Source organism: Erinaceus europaeus, chromosome 5 (assembly GCF_950295315.1).
Source record: "Erinaceus europaeus chromosome 5, mEriEur2.1, whole genome shotgun sequence".
Lineage (NCBI taxonomy): Eukaryota > Metazoa > Chordata > Mammalia > Eulipotyphla > Erinaceidae > Erinaceus > Erinaceus europaeus.
This window is the reverse complement of record NC_080166.1, coordinates 131,813,858-131,834,406: the sequence shown is the minus strand read 5'-3', so window position 1 is coordinate 131,834,406 and position 20,549 is coordinate 131,813,858. Positions and strand designations below refer to the sequence as shown.

Below are 20,549 nucleotides of genomic sequence, written 5' to 3'. Positions count from 1 at the left end.
GAAGTTATAGGTGAAGTGAAGTGATAGTGAAGTGAAGTGATAGTGAAGTGAAGTTAGTGAAGTGACAGTGATAGTGAAGGGATAGTGAAGTGAAGTGATAGGGAAGTGAAGAAGTAGTGATTTATTTTATTTCATTTCTTTTATTTTATTCCAACGCTTGACGTCGTGTCACCCAATCTGGTCCCCTATGCCTACACTGAACTTCTCTGTTCCAGTCTCTTGGAAACAGAGCTGGCAGTCAGCTGAGGTAAAGAACAAACACCTCATCACAGACCCCTGCAAGCGTCAACCTGGCTTTGACCTAGCACGTTATGATTGGGCCCTCCTCCATCGCTATCGAACAGGCCATGGCCGGTGCGCCGCTATGTTCCATCACTGGGGAGCCAGAGACGACCCGAACTGCCCCTGTGGCTACGGACAGACTATGACCCACATAGTCAATGACTGCCACCTCTCCAGATTCAAAGGAGGTCTCGAAACTTTACATCAGGCTCAACCTGACGCTGTTGACTGGCTACCTAAGAAGGGCAAATGCTAGAAGAAGATTTCATAAGACAGACAGAAATTGAGAAGGCTAGAGGACATAAAGAGGGAGAAAGACAGAGAGACACCTGCAGTACCTGCTTCATCACCCCTGAAGCTTCTCCCCTGAAGGTAGGGAATGGGAGCTCATGAGACTTGAGTCCTCACACTAGGTCATGTGTGTGCTTAACCAGGTGAGCCACCATCTGACCCACATGGGTGTCTTTTCAAGTCCCTGTTGGCCACCTGTATGTCTTCTTTGGAAAATAATCTATCGATATTTAGGTCTCCTGTCATTTTTTTGTAGTTGGGTTTCTTTTCTTTTTATATTTATTTATGGATAATAAAGATAATAATACTGAAATTGTCCCCCTGCAGGCAGATTCTTGTGCACTGTAATGTGTGCACTCAACCAGGTGCACCACCGCCTGGCCCTAGTTAGAGTATTTTTAAGATGCATTTATTTTCAGAGAAATATCAGGCTATCAGGAGAGGGGATGGGATATGGAGATCGAGTTATGGGAATTGTGCAGAATTGTACCCCTCTTATTCTATGGTTTTGTAAATGTCTCCTTTCTTAAATTAAAAAAAAAAAGATGCATTTATTTTCGAAGGAGAGAGACACCCCAGAGCACTGCTTAGCGCTCACACAGGATAGTGCCAGGAATCGAACCTGTAGCCTCTTAGATTGCAGAGCTACCTCCCCAGACTGTATGTCTTGGTTTACTTGGTTCTTCAACCAGTGAAGACACTGACTCATGTTCACTGCACTCTCAACTGTACGGAGCCCTGGCTCCCACTCAGGTGAGGGCTGTGCCTGCCAATTTTTTCTTTGTTGTTGTTGTTGTTATTGATGTTGTAGTTGGATAGGACAGAGAGAAATGGAGAGAGGAGGGGAAGACAGAGAGGAGGAAAAATAGACACCTGTAGACCTGCTTCACCGCTTGTGAAGCAACCCCCTATAAGTGGGGAGCCGGGGGCTCGAACCCGGGTCTTTGCATGGGTCCTTTTGTATAGTACAATGTGTGCTTAACCAGGTGCTCTACCTCCTGGCTGCTACAGGCATCTCTCTCTCTCTCTCTCTCTGTGTGTCTCTCCTCCCTCTCTCCTCTCTCTCTCTCTCCTTCCCTCTCAATGTCACTCTGTCTCTATCCAATAATAAATAAAGTAACTAAATAACTTTTAAAAAAGAAACTCTGGTGACCACAGCAGGGGAAACTGTTTATACATATTAAAGGGGACTGAGGAATGCCAAGGCCAGTAAGCTGGGAGTCATTTCAGGGCCACAGGAGGCTGGAAGCCGGCGGTGGGACTGGGCTGCTTTCTGGGGTTCTCTCCTCCCATCTCCTCACTGGGGCTTGCTCTCATGAGCTGACCCAGGTGCTTCCTGCCCCAGGCCGAAGTCCCACAGGCCGCCTTGATGGGGTGCCCAGAGTTGGGCTCCCCGTCTGACTCAGCTATGGCTTCCCTGGGCGTTCCTGGGAGTCTGCTTTTTAGTTTCTGCTCGGACCCTGGGAGAGAGGCAGGGAGGCAGATAATATTACTTCTTGTTCTGCTGAGCTGATGAGGGAATAGCACAGAGGGGACACAGGCCATTGCCAAAGCAGGCTCCTGGCTCTCATCCCGGCTCCTTCTATGATCTTGCTGTGAATCTGGGGCGAGGGGGAGGGATGCACCCAGGTGTTGGCTCCTAACTCCTGATTTCTCCCCAGTCACAGCCCTCAGGGTTTGAGCTCCTGCACCTGGTGCCTTTCTTAAGCTCCAGCACATGCCAGTCCCCCCCCCCCCGCCCCCGCCACTCCCTCTCCCCACCGCCTTCCTTCTCCTCCAGGGCAATGCCCATCCCCAGCCAACCCAATTCTGAATTTGCTTTTCTTTCTCCCCAGAACGGGCTCTCTCTCAGATCTCCCGGGACCCTTCTTCTGTGCTTTGCAAAACCAGGGACACAGCTCCTTGGCTGGCTGGGAACCAAGCTGCAGAGCAGGGCTGCTTCTCAGCTCAGCAGATGCTAAGGTGTTAAGTGCCGCCTGTCCAGCCTCCACGGAGACAGAGAGACAGACGGTGGCTGGTCCAGTTCTTCCCTACCCAGCTGGTTCCAGTTATGGACCGGTACTTGAGCTCTGAGCAGCAGCCCTGGAGTGTGGGGGCCTCACTCAACCCCTCAGGTGGCTGGGGTGAGGCAACCGAGGAAGGGACACTCTGGGAAGAGAGCACAGGTGGACGTCCAGGAGGTAATGTCCTTCTTTCTCACATTTGCAGCTCTGTTGTTTAGCTGGTGACGGCATTTTCTATGAACTTCAATAATGAAAGTGTTTATTTCCTTTCAACTCTAGATTTTTCTAGTCTTTGATTGTAATATAATAGATATATTAAGGTATATACAACTGATTTCATATCTGCATTATTGTGATCACCATGATAATTCTAGTGTGTATTCCTCTAGATGTATCCACTAGTAAAGCTGAAATGAAAAGGTTCTTTAGAAAACTGTATTTATGTATTCATTTTACCGGAGCACTGCTCAGCTCTGGCTTATGGTGGCGGTGGGGATTGAACCTGGGAATTCAGAGCCTCAGGCATGAAAATAAGTTTGCATAACCATTTTTGTCTCCACAGCCTAGATAAGTGCTTCTGTGCACACACCCTTGTAAAAGTAAACCCTATTAATCTTTATTCACTTACCAAATACCATGTGTATGTTTTGTCTTATGTCTAAGTCTAAACATGTGATGACTTTTTGAGTAAGAGCTCTAAAAATAAAGGAAGAAAGAGAGAAAGAAAAAAAATAAGGAAGGAAGGAAGGGAGAAAGAAAGAAAGGAAGAAAGGAAGGAAGGAAGGAAGGAAGGAAGGAAGGAAGGAAGGAAGGAAGGGAGGGAAACTGAGATTTACTTCTGCTTTTCACCAAACTGTGTTCTTGGCAGCTGTAGTCTGGTTACTGGTTCCTGGTTAGATGAAGGCCATTTTCTCACTGGGACATTGTAAGTGTTTAGGACTGCTTTTATGGGTGGAGATTCAGTGGTAGATAAGAAACAGGCTATGGAATGTGACCACAACAGCCCTTATATACCATCGAACATATTTACGTTTATTCAAAGTGGCAAAGCTAGATTCTCCTCAATTGGGATGTTCTTTAGCTTTATAACCTGTTGGCCTATTTCTAAAGCCTCTGCAACAATCAGAAAAGGAGAGGCAAGCTAAGAAAAGCTGTTTTGATGTGCAGCAAATATCAGTTTTAATTTTTAATTTTTTATTATCTTTATTTATTGCATAGAGACAGAAATCAAGCGGGAAGAGGGAGACAAGAAGAAAGACAGAGAGACACCTGTAGCCCTGCTTTACCACTCAAAAAGCTTTCCCCCTGAAGGTGTGGAGGGGGGGGGCTTGAGCCTGGGTCCTTCTGTACTATATCATGTGCATTCAGCCAGGTGCACCACCTCCCAGCCCCCCCCCCTTTTTTTTTTTTTTTTAATCTCTGTAGAAGGTGCAAGAGTCTGCTTGGAGAAGATTACTGCTCCTATCTTTCTCGGCAGTGTTGCTTGGGAGAGCTGCTGTCAGTTTCTGACTTGCCTGTGAAATGAAGCCATGTTTACTGGTAAAACTCAGTGCTCTGACTTCTTCAGTCATGAGAGAAAAATGGTCCTGGGCCCTCACCCTTCCCCACCTGGGGTGGCCAGTGGGAGGCAGGGAAGAAGGAAAGGTCCAGGTGACAGCCTCAGGGACTGAGGGACTGTAGGCAGCTGGTACCTGGCTAGAATCCCTCCTGGTCTGAATGCTGAGTCACCTGCTCTGGTGATGAAATCTCAGAGGCCCCCAGAGCAGCCCTGTCCCACTGCCCAACCATAGCTCCTGAAGTTCAGGGACATTTTGAGCTGGTTGTTCAACATGGCTCCCGTTGCAATTGGAACTTTGCAAGCACACAGTGTGGGACAGTCTAGAAAAGGCAAGGAGGGCTGAAAATAAAAAAGTAATAGTATGATTCATTGTGAGGTTGTTGTTTTTTTTCTGATTTATTCATTGACTTACATTGCCACCAGGGTTGTTTTGGGGGCCCTGCCTGCTGTTTCTATTGAACTCTTTTTTTCTTTTTAGATGGAACATGAGAGACAGAAAGATGGGTGGGATGATTGTGCCCTCCGCCTAAGCGCACATAGTACTAAGTGCAAGGACCAATGCAAGGATCCGGGTTCAGTTCCCCCAGCTCCTCATTTGCAGGGGGATAGTGCACAAACAGCAAAGTGGGTCTGCAGGTGTCTCTCTTTATCTCTCCCTCTCTTTCTTCCCCTTCTCCCTCAATTTCTCTCTGTCCTATCCAGTAAAATGGGGGAAATAGCCACCAGAAGCAGTGGATTCATGGTGCCAGCACTGAGCCCCAATGATAACTCTAGAGGCAAAAGAGAGAGAAGGGGGGAGGGGGAAGATGAGAAACAGAAAGTGGGAAGAGAGACAGGAGAAGCAGGCTTTCCTGGATATTGGCGGGGGGGCTTAAATCCTGGTCCTTTATGCATGATACAGTGTGTGCTTTGCTGAGTGAACCATCTCCTGACCCCCATCATTATGAATTTTTAAGTCCATTATTTTTTTACAGTTACCTATGTTCTTTTTAAAGAATTATTTATTTACCATGAGCAAGAATAAGAAAGACTACAGCACTGCACAACTTTGGCATAAGGTAGTGCTGGGAATAGAACTTGGGGCCTCTGGGAGCTTCCAGAATTCATGCTGGTGCTCTGACCCCCTCCCTGTCTGTGCACTAGAGGGAATGGAGTATTTCTATTGCATTTATATGGTCAAAATGCTGTGTAGCCGCATGCAGGACTTGCCCGCGTGAGGTCTGGAGTTTCATCTCTGGCACCACATGCCCTTGGGTGGTGCTTTGCTTTGGTTCTCTCTCTCTCTCTCTCTCTCACCTTCTTGGTATTATCTTTGTTTGTGTATTGACCAGATAGAGCCAGAAATGGAGAGAGCAGGGGATGATGGAGAGGGAGACACATCGAGACACCTGCAGTGTCAGTACTTAGAAAGCTCTTCCTCCATAGGTGGGAACTGGGGCCTCGAACCTGGGTCCTTGTGCATTGTAACATGTGCACTCAACCAGGTGTGCCACCACACTGGTGTCTCTCTAATAAGTCTTTAAAGAATTGCTACATGATGTGGTTGCTGTTCAGGTCTTTCCCTACAGCATCTGCTGACTTTCTGATATGGGGACTGTGGGTGGGAATGTTTTATACCACTGTAACTGGCAGGTAAATGGCCATTTCTAAATACTGGCTCCTGTTGTCATCTGTCAGAAGCATCCTACAATAAGGGGGAGGCGAGGGGCATGGCTGCCTTCTGTCTATACTACTTCCCCATAGCCTCTTGCCAATGCAGGTGGAGAGAAAGGACCGACCAAGTCTCAGAGCAGACATGGCTACTCTTCATTAACTGGCTCTTGGCTACTCTTCATTAAGTGGCTCCCAGGTCTCTGGAACGTTGCCACAATGGAGAGAATTCTCCTTCCAGAAGTGATCCACACTGAACCTGACCCTGGGGTATCAAGGACGGCATTCTGAAGACCCCCCCCCCACTGCACCCCACTTTGCATTCTCTTTCAATCCTGTTCCTTTGCTCATCCTGAGGTCAGATAGCATTGAATATTTTGATACTTTTTTGCTTTGTTCTAAAAAGAAAGTCAACAGAAATTCCTAGAACATCAAGGCCCATACAAAGGCCAGCCTCTTTTCTTTTATTTTGTAACTACATTCAGCAGGCATGGTCAAGTCACTATAAACATTGTTCAGTGCTCACTGCTAATGTCTGCATTCTTCTTCCTTAGTGCCGTTAGCTGGTGCACACGGACGTGAGGGATGTCGGATGTCATATACACAGATGGCTGACGTGCCCTTCACCTGGAAGTCACAGCCACCATACCTATGTACATATATACACACATACGGTGTGCATGTGTAACCAGAGCCTTCCACGTGGCCAATTTCACTGTCTTCTCATTCAAATAAAGACAGACAGGCTGATAGACAAGACAGGTGTCCTACATAGTGAACTTTCTCTTTTACCCTTCTCTTTCTTTCTTTCTTTCTTTCTCTTCCTTCCTTCCTTTCTTTCTTTTTAAAATTTTTAAAAAATATTTATTTTCCATTTTGCTGCCCTTGTTGTGTAACATTGTTGTTGTTATTGATGTTGTCATTGTTGGATAGGACAGAGAGAAATGGAAAGAGGAGGGGAAGACAGAGAGGGGGAGAGATAGACAGACACCTGCAGACCTGCTTCACCGCCTGTGAAGCGACTCCCCTGCAGGTGGGGAGCCAGGGGCTCGAACCGGGATCCTTAAGCCAGTCCTTGTGCTTTGTGCCACGTGCGCTTAATCCACTGCACCACCGCCCGACTCCCTCTTCCTTCCTTCCTTCCTTCCTTCCTTCCTTTCTTTTTTCTTTCTTTCTTTTTTCTCTCTCTCCCTCTCTCTCTCTTTGACTCTCTGTCTCTTTCTTTTCTCTCTCTCTGTCTCTCTCTTTCTTTCGCCTCCAGTATTATTGTAGGGGCTCAGTGCCTGCACTACAAACCCACTGCTCCTGGTAGCCTCCTCCCCTCCCCCCCTTTTTTCTTTTCATTTGATAGGACAGAGAGAAACTGAGAGGGGAAGGGAAAATAGAGAGGAAAAGAGAAAGATAGACACCTGCAGACCTGCTTCACCGCTAGTGAAGCACCCCCACCCCCACACACACACCCCGCCCACGCGTAGATGGGGAGCCGGAGCCCAAACCCAGGTCCTTGGTATCTTTGAGCTTAGTACTATGTGCGCTTAACTGGGTTCATTACCACCCAGCCCACCCCCATAGTGAACTCTTTTTATGGCCCCAGCTGCATATTTCTGAACAGAGCACTAGAAATACTAACTGACCATCCCCTCTAGCTGTGTTACACATCCTGTATTCCGTCCCTGATCAAACGTTTTCCCAGTGTGAGAGCATGGATGGACCCAGGGAGCACTGTGTTAAGTGCAACAAAGTCATATGGAGACAGACACGTACTGTATGGTTTCGCTCATGTGTTGACTACAAAGGAATACTGCAAACCAAACAAGACTTTCAGATACAGAGAACAGATCAGTTGTTGGGTTGGGGGGGGCAGGTGAAATGGGTCAGTGAGGGTCCACTGATATGGGGGGAGGTGAAGATTCAGCTGTTGGTGATCGCAATCAAACACATGCAGCCGTCCAAGTGCAATGCCAGACACCGGAAACTTTCATAGCATTAGAGACTTGAATCACTTCAATCGTTTTCATGTAATTCCCAGGCATATCTCAGGCAACAAAGGCCTGAGATATTTTTTAAAATTTTTAAAAAATATTTATTTATTTTCCCTTTTGCTGCCCTTGTTGTGGTTACTGATGTCGTTGTTGTTGGATAGGACAGAAAGAAATGGAGAAAGGAGGGGAAGACAGAGAAGGGGAAAGAGAGACACCTGCAGACCTGCTTCACCGCCTGTGAAGCGACTCCCCTGCAGGTGGAGCCGGTGGCCTGAACCAGGATCCTTGCTGGTCCTTGTGCTTTGTGCCACATTCGTTTAACCTGCTGCACCACCGCCTGACTCCCAGGCCTGATATATTTTTTGAAATAGTTTTAAAATATCTTTCTGCTTTTTAAAATATTTTTGATAGGACAGAGAGAAATTGAGAAGGGAAGGGGAGATGGGCTGGGAGAGAGAAAGAGAAAGAGAGAGAGACTTGTTGTCTTATTCAATGGCTTGTGAAGTGTCCCTCCTGCAGATGAGGACCAGGGACTTGAGGCAGGTTCACCAGCACCGCACCCAATCCCCAAGGCAGATTTTTTTTTTTTTGACAAAAGACAAAGTTTGAGGCCAGTCAGTGGCACACCTGGTTAAGCTCATATCTTATAAGTGTAAGGACCCAGGTTCAAGTCCCTGCCCCCACCTGCAGGGGGAACACTTCACAAGTGGGGAAGCAGGTGTCTCTCTCTTTCTATATCCCCTTCCCTTTGGATTTCTCTCTGTCTTTATACAATAAATAAAATTAATTTTTTAAATGACAAAACTTTAATAACAAAAAGTTAATTCGGGAGTCAGGCGGTAGCACAAGGACCGGCGTAAGGATCCCGGTTCGAGCCCCCAGTTCCCCACCTGCAGGGGGGGTCACTTCACAGGTGGTGAAGCTGATCTGCAGGTATCTCTCTTTCTCTCCCCCTCTCTGTCTTTCCCTCCTCTTTCCATTTCTCTCTGTCCTATCCAACAAGGACATCAATAACAACAACAATGAAAAACACAAGGGCAACAAAAGGGAATAAATAAGTAATAAGTATATATATATAAATTAAAAAAATAAAGTTAATTCTTAATCCAAAACATACAGCAGATTTCTTCATTGAGAAGGAATGATGAATTCTAATATTCCTGCCAGATCTTTAACCTATTATTGGTTCCAATAATATTATTGGTTTGACACTTTCCAAAGATGAACAAATAGCAATAGAGATCTTACAGTTTTACCACTTTTTTCTTTTATCTTATCCCAAAAGGTGATGATCCTTGCTATTTTTTCAAAAGAGAAACCACAAAACACAAGGGGAAAAGACTGGAGACTTTATAAACAGCTCCTTATCTTCCAGGGACCTCGTTAACTGCTCTTTCTAAAAATATTTTATTTATTACTGGATAGAAACAGAGAAAAATGAAGAAGGGAGGGGAAAACAAAGAGAAGGAGAAAGACAGAGAGACACCCTCAGCCCTGCTTCACCACTCGTGAAGCTTTCCCCTTGCAGTCGGGGAGCAGGGACTTGAACTTGGGTCCTTGAGCACTATAACGTGTGCGCTTAGCCAGAAGTGCCACCATCTGGTCCCCTGCTCTCTTTTTAAAATATCAGCTCCATTGTCCCTTTCAGAAATACCTCTTTAAATTAATGCTATGAAAGAATTAAGTAGCATGGAAATCACCTTCCTTCATTCTGTCTAGAGATCCACATACTAATTTTATCTGAGTCCTTAGCAAACCCTCAAAGGCAGGTTTTTTTTTAAATATTTATTTTATTTATTTATTCCCTTTTGTTGCCCTTGTTGTTTTATTGTTGTAGTTATTATTGTTGTTGCCGTTGTTGGATAGGACAGAGAGAAATGGAGAGAGGAGGGGAAGACAGAGAGGAGGAGAGTAAGATAGACACCTGCAGACCTGCTTCACCGCCTGTGAAGCGACTCCCCTGCAGGTGGGGAGCCGGGGCTCGAACCGGGATCCTTACACCGGTCCTTGTGCTTTGCGCCACCTGCGCTTAACCCGCTGCGCTACAGCCCGACTCCCTCAAAGGCAGGTTTTATGATGGTCCCTCCACAAACTCTGGGCTGCTGACGGCCTATCAACAGCTTCTCCTCTCTTGCTCTCAGCCGACACGTGCATCTGCTCAGCACCCTCCTGCAGGACTTTTTCTCACTCTCTGCTCTTTGCTCAGTCATCCTGCAACAATGTGCGCTTCTGCAATGCCAGCCCAGTCAGGCGCTCTTTCCTCTTCAATGGTACCTGAGCTCTGCCAATGGATCACCAGAGTAAAGGAATATTTAAAGCCACAGTAACTTAGTAACCAGAGCTCAGCTGACAGCTTCCCCAGTGTAGGCAGTTGGCTCACCATTTGGTGACCTGGACCTTTTTGAAGAGCCGTTAAGAGGAAGGATTTAGAGCCCACATTCCAACCACCATGTGGGAATATGACTTCACTTCAAGACTTAAAAATAGTCAGGTCCCCGTTGGCCTCGGTGCTTCTGACCCAGACAGAACTTGGTATCTTTCTGTGGCTGAGCTAGCTTCCTTTTGCCCTCAAAACAGAGAGTTGAGATGGAGTCTAGCTCTTCTGTCTTTTCCCAATGGAGTGATGGACCCAACATCACCTTCAGCGTTTCATTGTGTGATGCAAGTGTCCTGTCAAAATGTCATGTCATTCTGTTTTGTGGAACTTCACAGTCATTGTCATGAGGACATCACTTCCTTGGTTTGTAATAAGATTACCCAGTCTGTTGTCATTTTATTAATTTTACCCAGTCATATATCTGCACTGGATCAACAAATCATGCAAATTATTTTATTTTGTGCCCACAGATTCTAGCACGATAGAGCCATCTCTTCACGCTCTCCAGAAATTTGTCCCTACGGACTATGCCAGCTATACTCAGGAGAATTATCTGTTCGCAGGCAAGAATATTGTTCTCCAGGAATCCATAGAGAATTATGGAGCTGTGGTGTGGCCAGCGGTGAGAGCAGTTACATCTGGGAAGCTCAAAGTTCTGGGGGCAATAATGATTTTTGTATATACGTATTGCTTTGGACAACATGCTATGTGCTTTAATATTTCACACTTCTCAAGCTGAGGGTTAGAGGAATCAGTAGTCTGCAGGCGGTCTACGGAAACATGCATGTCTCCTCAAAACATTGATTTTCCTCTCTGCTGTGTCTTCTGAAACATTATTTTGACATTAAAATAAATATAAATATGTTGGGACATGAGATGAAAAATTCATGAATTGCTATGAAAGAAAATCCAGATCTTTGTAATTTGGAATAGTCATGGCCTGAAGTTCTAGTCATGGTGAGGGGTCCTGTGGAGTCCATGTTGAGTGGTCATGAAGGATTCCATGGCGTCCATGTTGAGTGGTCAGGGTGAGGGGTTCCATGGGGTCCATGTTGAGTGGTCATGAAGAGTACATGGAATCCATGTTTAGTGGGCATGGGAAGGGGTTTCATGGAGCTCATGTTGAGTGGTCATGATGAGGGTTTCCATAGGGTCTATGCTGAGTGGTCATGATGAGGGTTTCCATGGAGCCCATGTTGGGTGTTCAGGGTGAGGGATTCCATGGGGTCCATGTCATCTTGAGTGGTCATGGTGAGGGGAATCCATGGAATGCATACTGAGTAGTAATAATTAAGGTTCCATGGAATGATTGTTGAATAGTCATGGTAAGAGTTTCCAAGGAGTTCCCTCAGGTGGCATGGGATACAGTAAGCAAGTGTGAGGGAAACGGTGAAGGGGAGAAAAAGAAAGGTCCAGACTGGTATATCTCCTCCTTCCCTGCCCTCATGGCTACTTTGCTTTGGTTTACCAACATCCACCAGACACCTCAGCTTCCTAATATAATATGTAGCAAGCAGTCAAATCTAGTTGGAATATCAGACAACAAGAAAGAGGGGGAAAAAAGAGTCACCACTGGACTATTTTATTCTCAAATCCTCAGACTTTTATCCATTAAATCCTGGCTTTTCTTTGCACCTTCACTCCCTGAAACTCACAAAGTCACACAGTAGGAAAACACCCTTTCTTTGTGCGACCTCAAGTACAGGTCTCTGTGAAATAGATCACGTTTCAGTTTGCTAATTGGCCGGAGAAGGGAGGGGAGTGTCTGTGATAACAACAGTGGTGCTGTTCCTGAGAAAACTTGGGTGATTAGGTGCCGGGAAGCCTTTCAAAGTCAGGGAACCCAAGGAGGAAACTTAATCAGCTCTTCACAGCATATACCTGCTCCATGGCTCTAGGTGACACACTCTTGGTGACCCTGACCCCTCCCCCCACCACCACATGGAGTAATGTTTTCTGCCGGTCCCTGTTCAGGCGCCAGATGCTGGGCTAGCTTCGCGGGCGGGAGACAGACGACCAGGGACTCATGGCTGAGCTGGGAATGCAGTTCAATCTTTATTGATGAGCGAGGATGCAGTGCAATCTATTTAATCTCTCTTCATTAGAACATCCTGTCCTTTATATCTCTGAGGCGGAAGTGTCAGGAAGAGGAAGTACATAGGATAGGGGGTGGGGAGAAGGAAAAAAAGCAGGCAAACCAGTGGGGATTAAAATGTGGAAAACAGGCTGTGACTAGGAGAGGGGGCGGAGTGAAAAAAGAGCTTGAACCAGTGGGGATTAAACCAATGCGGGTCTCAAACAAAACAATGATTATGTAAATAGCTCACAGTGTTAAGCAATGCAAGCAAACCTAACCTGATGATTAAAACAGAAGGGGGTCTTAGAAGCAGAATTAGAAGCAGACCAACAGTTTTCTCCTGAAGAACCAAGCAACTCCTCTCTCCAAACCTTTCCCTGCCTGCTTCAGAGTTCTCCAAAAGTGCTCCAGTGGGTACATTTGCCACCCCCACCCACTTTCAGACCCTTGAGAGTAGGGATGGCCATGTTGGTGTGTCCCTGCACCTGGCTGTTCCATATGAGTGCCTAAGGATGAACGGTGTGGGTGAGGCTTGCTTTTGGCTAAAGTAAGGGCAGCATATCTAGAGTGATGCTAGCTGTACCTGCTCCAGTGTCAGCCCAACATGGAAAGTGGAGGCCTAAGTAGTCCAGAGGATCTGTGGGAAGATGAAAGACGATCATATGATGCAGAGTTCACTTTGTCTTTTTTATTTTTTTTTTCCGCCTCCAGTGTTATCACTGGGGCTTAGTGCCAGCACTATGAACCCACCACTCCTGGGGCCATTTTTTCCACTTTATTGGATAGGAAAGAGAGAAACTGAGAGGGGAGGGGGAGATAGAGAGGGAGAGAAAAAGAGAAACACCTGCAGACCTGCTTCACTGCTTATGAAGTGTCCTCTCTGCAGGTGGGGAGTGGGGGCTCGAACTGGCATCCTTGCACTTAGCTGGGTGTGCCACCACCTGGCCCCTGAGTTCCTTTTGTCTTTTTAAAAAATTTATTTATTTCCTTTTGTTGTCCTTGTTTTATTGTTGTAGTTATTATTGTTGTTGTTACTGATGTCATTGTTGTTGGATAGGACAGAGAGAAATGGAGAGAGGAGGGGAAGATAGAGAGGGGGAGAGAAAGACAGACACCTGCAGACCTGCTTCACCACTGTGAAGTGACTCCCCTGCAGGTGGGGGCTTGAACCAGGATCCTTATGCCGGTTCTTGTGCTTTGCTTTGCGTCACTTGCGCTTAACCTGCTGTGCTACCTCCCGACTCCCACATTTTTTTCCTTCCTTCCTTCCTTCCTTCCTTCCTTCCTTCCTTCCTTCCTTCCTTCCTTCCTCCCTCCCTCCCTCTCTCCCTTCCTTCCTTCCTTCTTTTCTTCTAGGGTTATTGCTGGGGCTTAGTGCCTGCACCATGAATCCACTGCTCCTGGAGGCCATTTTTCCCCCCTTTTGTTGACCTTGTTGTTGTAGCCTTGTTGTGGTTATTATTGTTGTTGTTGATGTCACTCGTTGTTGGATAGCACAGAGAGAAGTCAAGAGAGGAGGGCAGGACAGGGAGGGGAAGAGAAAGACAGACACCTGCAGACCTGCTTCACCACCTGTGAAGTGACTCCCCTGCAGGTGGGGAGCCAGGGGCTCAAACTGGGATCCTTACGCCGGTCCTTGTGCTTTGTGCCACGTGCGCTTAACCCGCTGTGCTACTGCACGACCCCTCCCCCACAGTTTCTTTTTATGTCAACTTTCCCATTTCCAACTCAAAGCAACTTCTGGCTACCTAACTCTTCCCAAGCTCAAGTCTAGGCATAGCTGCTGCTGTCTCCTCGGTATAAATGCCAACATCTCCTGAATCAGTGTAGATCAGCATCCTTCTTCTCTTCCTAGAAAGGTCTGGAAAAGGTGCGGGCAGAAGGAAAGGAGCATTTGGCCTTTCTGTATGAAGAGCAGTCTTAATTTCTCACCTCTGTTTGAGACACGGACTTGCCGCTATACCAAATGTGGTCTGTGGATCTTAAGCCTTGGTATCACATGGAGGCCTTAGAAACGTAGCCTTGAGCCCTTGACTTACTGCACGGGGACATGTCCCTCCAACCAAGCTCCTAGGTGATACGCACACGTATTGAAGTTAGGGGGGACACTGCACAAGAGTCTTTATGTTTCTAAGAGGAATTCACTTGCCCGGCCACTTGTCCACTATGGTAGATTCCTGACCCAAATGAATTGTAGCAAAGGAGTCAAAAGAGAGCTGTTGTTGCAGCCTGACACAACTGTAAAGTGATGGAGACCCACCATGAGTGTACCCGAGTGGGAAGAGTAGGTTCCATGCTCCATGGATCTTTCTACTCTGAGTTTGGTGAAGCAAGACTTTCCTGAAACGTGCAACTGTACACACCACAACTCCTTGTCTGCATAAATTCCAAGTTCTAGAAGTCCAAATACGGCATGACGCATATATGTTGATTCAATAAACTTGAGAATAGAGCATGTTGCACAGTTAAATACTTGAGTGGGAAGTGGGCTGGCTGCCATTTTAAATGTTTCAGTGTTGGGTCCAGCTGATTATCTGAATGTTTTTCAGGCCATCGCTTTATGTCAGTATTTGGAGGAACACAGAGAAGAGCTGAAACTCCAGGATGCTAAGATCCTTGAGCTCGGTGCTGGGCCTGGCCTTGTTTCCATTGTGGCCAGTATTCTAGGTTTGTTTATTTCTGACCTTCCTATAAGACCTTTACTGCCACTAAGATGACAGGCTGAGCTTTGGCTGCTTGGTCTATACTCACTTTTATTCTCAACACGACACGAGTTAGGAACCGTGACTGTTAGCCCTCAGAGTGAGACAGCTGTGTTTTTGAGAGGTTGATTAGCTCAGCCAATTTCCAGTCACCACTCGAGGAAGCCGAAATGTGGAGACGCCATTCTGGGATCCCTGTCGTAAATAATGGTCATATGCTTTTTCTTGGTAATAGCTACCAGCTTGAAGAGGGTTCATCTGGTACAGAGTTAAAGTTCTCTCTTTTTAAAAAATGTATGTATGCTTGGGAGTCGGGCGGCAGTGCAGCAGGTTAAGCGCACATGGCACAAAGCACAGGGACCGGCTTAAGGATCCCGGTTTGAGCCCCTGGCTCCCCACCTGCAGGGGCGTCACTTCACGGGCATTGAAGCAGGTCTACAGGTGTTCTGTCTTTCTCTCCCCTTCTCTGTCTTTCCCTCCTCTCTCCATTTCTTTCTGTCCTGTCCAACAATGATATCAGTAACAATAACGATAACTATAACAATAAAACAAGGGCAACAAAAGGGAATATATAAACAAATATTTTTTAAAAATGTATGTGTGCTCAACCAGGTGTGCCACCACCAGGCCTCTTAGAGAGAGGAATTTCTCTATTTCTCTCTTTTTCTCCCTCCCTTCCTTCCTTCCTTCCATCTTTCCTTCCTTCCTTTTTTCTCTAGACAGTGGAGAAAAGAGTTTTTTATCAGTCAGTCGTAAAATTTAAAATGGGGCCAAGACAATTTTTGATTTTTTTTTTTTTGATACTGACACACACACACAGAGAAATTACAACACTGAAGCTTTCTTCAACATGGTAAGAAACCACAGGCTTGAACCTGGGTCACTCACATGGTAAAGTGGTACACTACCCAAGTGAGCTATTTTTCTGGCCCAGAAAAACATTTTATACTTACTCAAATTAATGGGCCACCATTATCCTTTATTTTTCACTCTTTTTGTGTCAAATGTCTTTGTAGTTAAACAGTAGTTATGCATTAGAGCTTTCTGATATATTCCTGCTTGGCAAGATAAAAAGTTGACAATTACATCAACTTTTTTCCCCCTTTTCCCCCAGAATTATTGCTGGGGCTTGGTACCTACATGACCCCACCTCTTTCTAAGCTGCTCATTCCAGCTCAGGTCTGAGACAGGCAGCTCAGAGGGTATATAGCAAGGACTCAACTCTCAACAAAATCTCCTCCCACAGGACACACACCTAAACGCAGTGACTTTTTTTTTTTTTTCCTCCAGGGTTATTGCTGGGCTCGGTGCCTGCACCATGAATCCACCGCTCCTGGAGGCCATTTTTTCCACCCTTTGTTGCCCTTGTTGCTGCAGCCTCGTCGTGGTTATTATCATTGCCATTGTTGATGTCGTTTGTTGCTGGACAGGACAGAGAGAAATGGAGAGAGGAGGGGAAGACAGAGAGGGGGAGAGAAAGATAAGACACCTGCAGACCTGCTTCACCGCCTGTGAAGCAACTCCCCTGCAGGTGGGGAGTGGGGGGCTCGAACCGGGATCTTTACGCTGGTCCTTGTGCCCTGCGCCACCGCCCGACCCCTGCAGTGACAATTTTTTTTGAAGGCTATATATATATATTTAGAAAAATCCAAATTTTTCAAGGTCTACCCAAGATCGGCTGAAATCGGTGAAGTCACCATTTTTTACAGCTGAGTAGTATTCCATTGTGTATATATACCACAACTTGCTCAGCCACTCATCTGTTATTGGACACCTGGGTTGCTTCCAGGTTTTGGCTATTACAAATTGTGCTGCCAAGAACATATGTGTACACAGATCTTTTTGGATGGATGTGTTGAGTTCCTTAGGATATATCCCCAGGAGAGGAATTGCAGGGTCATAGGGTAGGACCATTTCTAGCCTTCTGAGAGTTCTTCAGACTGTTCTCCACAGAGGTTGGACCAACTGACATTCCCACCAGCAGTGCAGGAGGTTTCCTTTGACCCCACACCCTCTCCAGCATTTGCTGCTGTTACCTTTTCTGATGTATGACATTCTCACAGGAGTGAAGTGATATCTTATTGTTGTCTTGATTTGCATTTCTCTGACAATCAGAGACTTGGAGCATTTTTTTCATGTGTTTCTCGGCCTTTTGGATCTCTTCTGTGGTGAATATTCTGTCCAAGTCCTCCCCCCATTTTTGGATGGGGTTGTTGTCTTTTTGTTGAGTCTGGCAAGCTCTTTATATATGTTGGTTATTAAACTCTTATCTGATGTATGACATGTAAAAATCTTCTCCCATTCTGTGAGGGGTCTCTTGGTTTGGGTAGTGGTTTCTTTTGCTGTGAAGAAGCTTTTTAATTTGATGTAGTCCCATAGGTTTATACTTGCCTTAGTCTTCCTTGTAATTGGATTCGTTTCACTGAAAATGTCTTTAAAATTTATGCAGAAAAGAGTTCTGCCAATATTTTCCTCTAAGTATTTGATAGTTTGTGGTCTAACATCCAAGTCCTTGATCCACTTGGAATTTACTTTTGTATTTGGTGAAATACAGTGATTCAGTTTCATTCTTCTGCATGTTTCAACCCATTGTTTCCAACACCATTTGTTGAAGAGACTCTGCTTTCCCCATGTAATAGTCTGGGCCCCTTTGTCAAAGATTAGATGTCCATAGGTGTGGGGCCAGGTGTCTATCTTTCTCTCCCTCTCTCTGTCTTCCCCTCCTCTCTCAACTTCTATCCTATCCAACAACAATGACAACAATAACAATAATAAGAACAAGGGCAACAAAATGGGAAAAAAAGGCCTCCAGAAGCAGTGCGGGCAACCAGCTCCAGCCAAAAAAAAAAAAAAAAAAAAGTGAAAAAACATGCTAAACAGCTGTATCTGGATATTGACAGATGGCCCACACTGAAGCCTCAGGCTCAAAGACCATGCAAGGCGACCCAGACCTGCAAAAGCCTATGTCTTATGTCACTGTTGGTGAGAACTGAAATTTTACGATACTTTGTTATATGGCAGTGGGTAACTAATATAATACACAATTGAAAAATACTTTTTTTTTTTTTTTTGCCTCCTGGGTTATCTCTGGGGCTCGGTGCCTGCACTATGAATACACTGCTCCTGGAGGCCACTTTTCCCCCATTTTTGTTGCCCTTGTTGTTGGACAGGACAGAGATAAATCGAGAGAGGAAGAGAAGATAGAGAGGAGAGAAAGCTAGACATCTGCAGATCTGCTTCACTGCTTATGAAGCGATCCCCCTTCAGGTGGGGGAGCCGGGGGCTCGAAGCGGGATCCTTGGGCTGGTCCTTGCGCTTCTCACCATGTGTGTGTAACCCGTTGCGCTACCGCCTGGCCCCTTTGAAAAATACTCTTGAAGTTGGGTGGTGGTGTACCCAGTTGAGCACACACATCACCATGTTCAAGGAGCCGGATTTAAGCCCCTGGGCCCCACCTGCAGGGAAGAAGTTTCATGAGTGGCGAAGCAATATAGCAGGTCGGTCTCTCTCTCTCTCTCTCTCTCTCTCTCTACTTTCCCTATTTCTAGAGCTTGATTTCTTACCCAAATGCAGGCAGTGAGTTCCCAGGCACTAGAAGTCAGACATTCCTTTGCCTATAACATTGTCACCCTCCTGCTATGGTTAAGCCGCAAACATGTTGATCTGTCCAGTGAATCCTTGCCACTGGCTTGACAACATATACAAATCATTTAATGAATTTAGGTAGGAGAATCACAGAAAATAGATCATCCTGGGGCTGGTCTGTGGAATACCTGGTTAAGCGCAGCACATTGTCATGAGGAAGGACCCTGGTTCGAGTCTCCATTCCCACCTCTAGGGGAAGGGAGGAAGGTTCAGGAGTGGTAAAGCAGGTCTGCAGGTGACTGTCTCTCTCCCTATATCCTCTCCCCTCTTAACTTCTCTGTCCTATGATAGAAAAAGGACCAGGGGCTTGAACCCAGGTCCCTGTGCATGGTAATATTCGCAATTAACTAGGTGCACCACCACCTGACCCCCCTCTACACACGTTTAGAAGGAAAACCAGCGTGAACTTTTTTTTTTTCCCTCCAGGGTTATTGCTGGGCTCGGTGCCTGCACCATGAATCCACCGCTCCTGGAGGCCATTTTTCCTCCTTTTTGTTGCCCTAATTGTTGCAGCCTCGTTGCGGTCATTATTGCCATTGTTGATGTTGCTTTGTTGTTGGATAGGACAGAGAGAAATGAAGAGAGGAGGGGAAGACAGAGAGAGAGGGAGAGAAAGACAGACACCTGCAGACCTGCTTCACCGCCCGTGAAGCGACTCCCCTGCAGGTGGGGAGCCGGGGCTCCAACCGGGATCCTTACGCCGGTCCCTGCGCTTTGCGCCACGTGCGCTTAGCCCGCCGCGCCACCGCCCAACTCCCTTCGTGAACTATTTTTAATGCAGGTGTCAAGAACGTTAGTTAGCCAGCTACCCTGAAGAGTCCCAGCACTGTGCCACCGTCTCCATCTCTGAAGCCGTGGACTCGTTACTGTGGTTCCGTGGCTCTCAGTCTGAGGACAGCTGGCCAAGTCTGGGGACACTTCTGATTGTCACGGCTTAGGGCACAGCGGGACCCTGATCAGGGGTGCAGTTGAACATCCGACAGAGCATCTCATAGGGCTGGGGCCTCCACAAGACAGAAACACCCAATGCACACTCTGCTCTCTGGGTTCCCTGTCTGAGTCTCCTTGAGTGTGAAATGTTCACTGTGGCTGCCCCTAGTGGTTACGGCCTTTCTTTCTCCCTTAGGAGCTCAGGTCACAGCAACAGACCAGCCCGACGTCCTCGGCAACCTCCAGTACAATCTTCTGAAGAACACACTACAACGCACAGCTCACCTACCCGACGTGAGGGAGCTGGTGTGGGGCGAGGGCCTGGAGCGGAACTTCCCTAGGTCAGCGTGTTGTTACGATTATGTCCTGGCCTCTGACATCGTTTACCATCACTACTGCCTGGCCTCGCTGCTCAGCACCATGGTGCACCTGTGTCAGCCGGGGACCGTGCTGCTCTGGGCCAACAAGTTCAGATTCAGCACCGATTACGAGTTTTTAGATCAATTCAAGCAGGTTTTTGACACCACGCTCTTGGCGGAGTTCCCGGAGTCGTCGGTCAAACTTTTTAAAGGGACACTAAAGTGCGACTGAATAAAATGCCTGTTCAAGTGGGTCGGGCGGTAGTGCAGCGGGTTAAGCGCAGGTGGCACGAAGCGCAAGGACAGGAGCAAGGATCCCAGTTTGAGCCCCCAGCTCCCCACCTGCAGGGGAGTCGCTTCACGGGAGGTGAAGCAGGTCTGCAGGTGTTTATCTTTCTCTCCCCCCTCTGTCTTCCCCTCCTCTCTCCATTTCTCTCTGTCCTATCCAACAACGATGACATCAATAACAACAATAACTACAACAATAAAACGAGGGCAACAAAAGGGAATACATAAATATATATTTAAAAAAAAAGCCTGTTCAAGACACTGGCATCTCTTGGTCAGCCAGAGATTTGCATGGGCAGTGAGACGCTTAAGAGAATGTTGTGTTTAGACAGCTGATATACCTAGGAGTCACAGGACTTCATGCTATAGCAACGTCCTGAAAACAACCATTTAAGATGATCTGGT

At 46.6% G+C, this 20,549-nt stretch overlaps 1 protein-coding gene across 3 annotated transcripts; it reads left to right on the top strand.

Moving 5' to 3' along the window:
- Positions 1–2,308: 2,308 nt before the first annotated feature.
- METTL21C (methyltransferase 21C, AARS1 lysine) lies at positions 2,309–20,253 on the top strand. Of its 3 annotated transcripts, XM_060191833.1 has the most exons (6): positions 2,309–2,753; positions 3,795–3,887; positions 4,002–4,073; positions 10,614–10,765; positions 14,770–14,887; positions 19,694–20,253. In XM_060191833.1, exons 1-6 carry the CDS (start codon positions 2,624–2,626, stop codon positions 20,086–20,088), a joined length of 960 nt encoding a protein of 319 aa, XP_060047816.1. In that variant the 5' UTR covers positions 2,309–2,623; the 3' UTR covers positions 20,089–20,253. The 3 variants fall into 3 exon arrangements, with proteins under 3 accessions (XP_060047816.1, XP_060047817.1, XP_007539915.1); XM_060191834.1 differs by lacking the exon at positions 4,002–4,073 and having other exon boundaries at positions 2,314–2,753; XM_007539853.2 differs by lacking the exons at positions 3,795–3,887; positions 4,002–4,073 and having other exon boundaries at positions 2,328–2,753.
- Positions 20,254–20,549: the final 296 nt, after the last annotated feature.